The following is a 6259-nucleotide window of genomic DNA, read 5'->3' as shown; positions in this document are numbered from 1 at the left end:
TGAAGAAAAAAAATCTTAAAATTTCGAATAAGTCCAATTTATTAATTTTTTCTTTGGTTGCTTGTGTCTTCATCATTAAGTGCGATGACAGCTGTGGGTTTCTGTGGATGCTCATATCGAGCTGAGGAAGTTCCCTCCTGGTCTTGGGTTGTGGCGCATTTTATCATGAAGGGGGATTGTATGATTCATTGGTCTTTGCAGGAACCAGATAATGAATTAAATGAAGATTTGCAGCCGGGCGCTGTGGCTCACGCCTGTAGTCCCAGCACTCTGGGAGGCCGAGGCGGGAGGATCGCTTGAGCCCAGGAGTTCTAGACCAGCCTGAGCAAGAGCAAGACCCTGTCTCTACTAAAAATAGAAAAATTAGCCACACGTGGTGGTAGCGCCTATAGTCCCAGCTACTCGGGAGGCTGAGGCAGGAGGATCGCTTGAGCCCAGGAGTCTGAGGTTGCTGTGAGCTAGGCTGATGCCACGGCACAGCACTCTAGCCCGGGCAACAAAGTGAGACTCTGTCTCAAAAAAAAAAAAAGACTTATTCCTAAGTACTTAATTTTTCTGATGCTATTGTAAATGGAATTTTAAAAACTTTAATTTTCCAATTGTTTGTTGCTAGTATATACAAATACAATCAATGTTTGTATATTGAATTTCTATTGTGACCATTTTAGTTTCCTAAGGCTGCTGTAACAAAATACCACAAACTGGGTGGCTTAAAACAACAGAAATGTATTGCCTCAGTTCTGGGGGCTAGAAGTCTAAAACGGAGGTGTCAGCACGGCCACACCCCCCTCTGAGTCCTGAAGGGGAATCCGTGCCTGCCTCTCCCTGGCTTCTGGTGGTGTGCAGCACCTTTGGCCGTCCTTAGCTTGTCGCCGCATCACTCTGATTTCTGTTTCGTGTCCCATCAGCATTCTCCTCATGTGTGTGTCTTAAACAGTCCCGTTCTGATAAGGACCCCGGTCGTATGGGGTCAGAGGCACACAGTATTCTAGCGTGACCTCATCTTAGCTAATTCCACCTGCAACGATCCTATTTCCAAGTAGGTCACATTCTCAGGTACTAGGGGTTAAGACTTCAATGTATCTTTTTTGGGGGGCAGGACACAATTTACCCTTGCTAATTTCATGCATTAACTTATAGACGTATATAATTTGTTTTTGTAGATACAGTGGAGTTTTCTATGCATAATCATCTCATCTGAAAATATCGTAAATAATCATATTATCTGAAAATATCATCCTAGCAGTTTTACTTCTTCCTTTACCCTTTATGACTTTTACTTTTTTCTTGACTTATTGAGACACCTTAACTTCCAGTGTAATATTGAATAAAAATGGTGAAATCAGACATTGTAACAACTCAGCCTTTGAGCATTAAGCATGATGCTAGATGTAAGTGTTTCATAGATGCAGCAGACAGAGATTTTTAAAGCAACTATTATAACTCTGGTCAAAGACATAAAGGAAAAGATTCTCATGATAAATGAAAAAATAGGATAGCTCAGCGGAGAAAAAGAAACTGATTTTTTAAATTTTTTATTTATTTTTTATGGGCCCCTGATTCTGTACAAAGAGAAAAAGAAACTTTATCTTATTTATTTATTTATTTATTACTCACATGGCTATCATTGTGCAGAAAAAAGGAAACTTTAAGGCTGGGAGTGGTGACTCACGCACCCTGGGAGGCTGAAGCAGGAAGATCGCTTGAGCTCAGGAGTTCAAGACCAGCCTGAGCAACGTAGTAAGCCCCTATCTTAAAAAAAAAATACTCAGGTGTGGTGTCCACACTAAAGCATGGGAATTGGCAGTGCAGTGTGTGTCGAGTTACACAAACATTCTCCAGGGCATATGAAAGTACATTCTTTTGTGTGGCAGATGTTGAGATTTCATCATTGTTTTTCCGCAGTCATTTTGTAAGGTGGCCGTGCTTGACGCCCTACTAGGGGCTGCCATGGCGTTTGTCATCTGCAGCCACACTGCTTGGATCCAGGCCACTGGAGGATTTGACTTGAAGCCCAGAGCCCAGCCACAGGGCCACCAGCCGCTCGGCCCTCAGGCTAGGGAAACCAACGTCAGAGAGGGTAAGGAACATCCCAAGGACACACAGCACGTAGGTGGCCAAGCCAGTGTGGCTCCTGTGTGCACCTCACCTCAGCCCTGCATGAGTGACCTGCTCAGCAGGCCCCAGTCAGGCCACTGGTGGTCACCGATGCCTCCTTCAAGGTGAAGAGCCAGGTCTACAGCCTGGAGAGCCAGGACTGCAAGTACACACCGATGTTCGGGCTCGAAGTCCGCACCCTGGTGAGTTGGTCAGCAGTGCTGAGCTCGGGGTCCCTGAGGCTATAGGGACCAGCAGAACCGGGGATGGCGCCCACATTTCAGGGCAGAGGAGAGGAAGGCTGAGTGCTGAGTTGATGCTACTGCACACCCCCCTTTTTATTTCCAGTAAAATCTAATTTCTTTCTGGCAATGAAGGCAGCGTTTGTTGGGAAATGGGAGGCTGAAGCGGAAGGATTCCCTGAGCCCAGGAGTTGGAGGCTGCAGTGAGCTATGATCGCACCACTGCACTCGAGCCTGGGTCACAGAGAGAGACCCTATCTCTTCAAAAAATAAATTAATTAATTAAAAATAAAATTTAAAAAAGGCCTCACTTAGAAGCCACTCCTCCTGGTTGCTCGCACACCTCTTGGGGCCCCTGGGGCCATGCTGCATGGGCGGCAGCATACCCGGGTCCCGTCTGTGGCGGGGTGCAGCAGCGCCAAGTCAGTCACTGACCTGCCCGTGCCCCCGCAGGTCCTGCACCTCGCTCGGCTCATCACACAGGCCAAGCAGACTGCCAAGTCCGTCTCTGACCAGTGCGTGGAGAGCCCAGGTGGCTCCTCCTTCCTGTCACAGGTGGTCTTCAGCCCCAGGGACACCAACTGCCCCTACCCAGACAATGACCTGGACGAGATGGGGCAGGACAGCATCTGGAAGACAGATGAGTACCTGGAGAAGGCGCTGGAGTACCTGTGCCAGATATTTGGGGTACGAGCAGTGGGGCCTGCCCAAGGGCCATCGGGGTCCCCTTCCCTGAGGGATCCACTCCCTGCCTAGCCCATGCCAGGCCCCAGACAGATGGACCCAGAGCTGTGGGGGGCAGGCTCGCTCCTGGAGTGTCGGGTTTGGGGCCCCTCACCATCACTATTAGAGGCCAGTGGGGTGAAGACCAGGCCCTTCCTCTCGTGTTGAAATTGGAAGCAGAGGCGTTTCTCTAACGGCTCAGCAAGGCCCAGCTCACCCAGCTCACAGCTGCCTTGGGGACCACTCAGGACGAGAATGGAAAGAAGCAGCTCCCAGACTGCATCGTGGCTGAGGATGGACTTACCCTCACGCCCCCGGGCCGGTACCAGGTGAGGGACTGTGTCTTGGAGGCGTCCGGCTGGGCCTTCTGACCCGGACTCAACTTCCCAGGCCCCAGTGAGCAGAGAGGGCTCCTCTGGGTTGTTACAAGGATGTATTTTTCTGACCTATCACTGTGGTCTCAGTCCCTAGATCATCCACGGGCTGCGAAGGTTTGAAATCGAGTCCCAGCGGGACTCAGAGCTGCAGCCCATCCGGAGCTATGAGATCACCTGCCTGGTCCGTGCTCTCTTCCGGCTGTCGTCCGCCATCAACCGCAGAATGAGTGGGCAGAAGGGCTGGACTGGCCTCTTCCAGAAATGGGTTCCAGAGGACGGTCCTGCCCAGCAGCCCCTCGCCTCAGCACTCCCGTTCCATCTGAAAGCCTGGGGCAAGTCTGGGTGGAGAGTAGCCCTGGGGAAGGTTTGTCCTGAGCCCTGGGGTGGCCTGTGAGGTGGCACCTACCGTCCCCACCCCACCTGTGCCTCTGTCTGTGCTTCACTTTGCAGGTCAGATGGTAGCTCTGTGCTCCTGCAACGACTTCCTTGGTAGCTTTTGTGGCTGCCACGTCACGGAGCTGGCACTGGCTGACAGGCACCGTCTGAGCCCCGTGGGTTGGAGGCAGGCGGCCAGCCAGGCCCGGGGCCCCAGGCTCAGCCTGTGCTTCCTGGGCAGCTACTGGACGCTGCTCTCACTCCTGCTGGCCTTTGTGGCCTCTTTGTTCTGTGTCGGGGCCCTGCCCTGTGCCCTGCTCCTTGTCCTGGGCTACGTCCTCCACTCCATGGCCATGACGGTGCTGACCGAGTGGGGCAAGCTGCATCCGCTCTGACGGGTTGGCCGCTGTCCCCGCAGCAGACTGGGGAGTTTGCCTGGGAGGCCACTTCCAAGCTAGAACCTGGTCATCTTTGGGCTGCTAGTGGGTGTTTTCCTGGAGGAAAACTGGAGTCATCCAGAAGAAACTGAACTGAGAAGGGAAAGCAGTCGAGGCGTGGCAAGGAAGGGGGTGGCAGCACAGGGCATGTGAGCTGTGCCGTGTGACAGCCCAGCTGCCAGCCCCTCCCTCTCAGCCCGAGGACCTGCAGCTGAGCACGAGTCCTTTTTTCAGTAACCGTTTTAGTAGTTTCCTGTGCAAAGCTGAGGAGCTAGTGTGCCAGCTCCGGCCTGTCCTCCCTGGCCCTGGAGGGCAGCCCCCTCCCCTCTGGCTGTCCCTGAGGTGGGCAGAGTGGGTTTCGATGCCTCCTCCCCCCATGTGGTGCCGCGATGGTGGCTCCATCTTCTCCGGGGAAGGATCGAAGTTTCTAAAAGGGAGTCCTGAGAAAACTAGAGGGTGGCACTCCTCTGATTCCTAATACAAAGCTAAATTTCGCCACCACATTTGGCAAAGTGCGGGTCTGTCTTCATGTTCTCCCAGCCGTTCCAAGACTGGGCCATAGAATTCCACCCTGGAGGAGCCGAGGATCCTCTCGGAGCACAGGCCATGAGCAGGTGACCCAGGGCCCAGCGTCACTGCCCGCCATACCTCATCACAGACAGGCGCTGGTCCTCAGGCATGGGGGACACTGCAAGGTCCATGGGTTGGATCGTACCAACTTCTGTTCTACAACCGAAGATGGTCAAAAGTCTTGTTTGTATCTTCAATAAAATCAAGTGCAAAAAGACAGTGACCTTTTGATAACCCTTAGTGTTCCAAACGTACAACAATTACATGTTCACTGTCTTACAATAAATCCCCACAGGGTGTCACACACCTACAGAGTCATCCTGCAGGTGACAGCAGGGAGAATGGCACCTCAATGGTGAGTTTTAAACCAGCCTTTGTTTTTGCTATGTAGGGTTTTTAGTTTTTTTTGTAACATTTTTCAAATTGTAAACTTTGGACTTTGTACTTCAATGTACACTCAGAGTAATGGCATTTGGGAGCCTATGACCAAAAATCAAACAAAACTTGTAACTGGCCATGGATCTGAATAAACCTGTTCTTGCTTCCGAGTCTTCCAGCGCCTCTGCTGGATCTCTGGTCAGGGCCCCACACGGGGCCCCCGAGCACTCGGCACCTGCAGAAACGGCTGCTGGACACCCCTTTGTCCCTTTGCCCCAGAGTCCTCCAGCCTGGTTGTCATTTGTGCTCCTCGCCCAGGGGCATGGTCAGCTCACTCGCAGCAGCAACGTCGAGGCGCCTGTTAGCACTGCGCTGCCTGGACGAGAAGAGTGGGGGCCCCGGGAGCCCGGCCCGTGCTGGCTCTGAGCCTTTGAGTTTTGCCTTCTCATCGACAGATCAGAATTGGCCTTAAAGTCAAAATCTGACCATGTGGGACATGTGTGGCCTGTCTGTGGCTTAACAAATGACTGGCTTTTGTTGCCAGTCTCATGAAATCAAAACAAGGGATATGAGCGATCTGGGGGGATGGTCCCCCATCCTCGCCTACTGGGCTCAGCTCCCCCCAACACCCTCTTGCTGACATTTCTCTCTTCTGCCCTTGTTTTCTTCACCTGAAAACCCTGTCAGAGTTTCAACCCCCTGAAAACAAAAGCACAACACTTCACTTCATCTCTCCTGGGCTGTGCTGGCGACAGGGTGGGACACAGGGCAAGCCCCTGCCTTGGGTGCCTGGGCAGTGACTCACCCAGAAAGAACAAAGAACAGCGAAGCCAGTGGCCATGCGTGGGGACCAAGGACTGAGGCGGCTGGAGATGGGGGGCGGCTGGATTCTGGCTACTTCCCTGCAGGTGGGGGGTGGGCACCTCACAGCTAAAATGACCTGGAGTTCACTTTTGCAAAGAGCTCTCGCTGCAGAGTTGAGAAGGGACCGTGGGCAGGAGAGCAGGAGCGAAATACAGCTGGGAGGAGGTTCTGTTAGGGTGGGAGGGCCCTGGGCCAG

At 52.6% G+C, this 6259-nt stretch overlaps 1 protein-coding gene across 1 annotated transcript; it reads left to right on the top strand.

The window, feature by feature from the left end:
* Positions 1-1950: 1950 nt before the first annotated feature.
* Positions 1951-4209, top strand: LOC105823619 (sphingomyelin phosphodiesterase 4-like). The gene is given in 6 exon segments (XM_012660868.1): positions 1951-2080; positions 2188-2300; positions 2793-3026; positions 3245-3391; positions 3534-3662; positions 3883-4209. Coding segments are annotated over 6 exon segments (1080 nt in total).
* The last annotated feature ends 2050 nt before the right edge of the window (positions 4210-6259 follow it).

Source organism: Propithecus coquereli, unplaced genomic scaffold (genome assembly GCF_000956105.1).
Source record: "Propithecus coquereli isolate 6110/MARCELLA unplaced genomic scaffold, Pcoq_1.0 Scaffold686, whole genome shotgun sequence".
NCBI lineage: Eukaryota > Metazoa > Chordata > Mammalia > Primates > Indriidae > Propithecus > Propithecus coquereli.
Note: the sequence above shows the minus strand (reverse complement) of the source record. Positions and strands in the feature narration are given on the sequence as shown.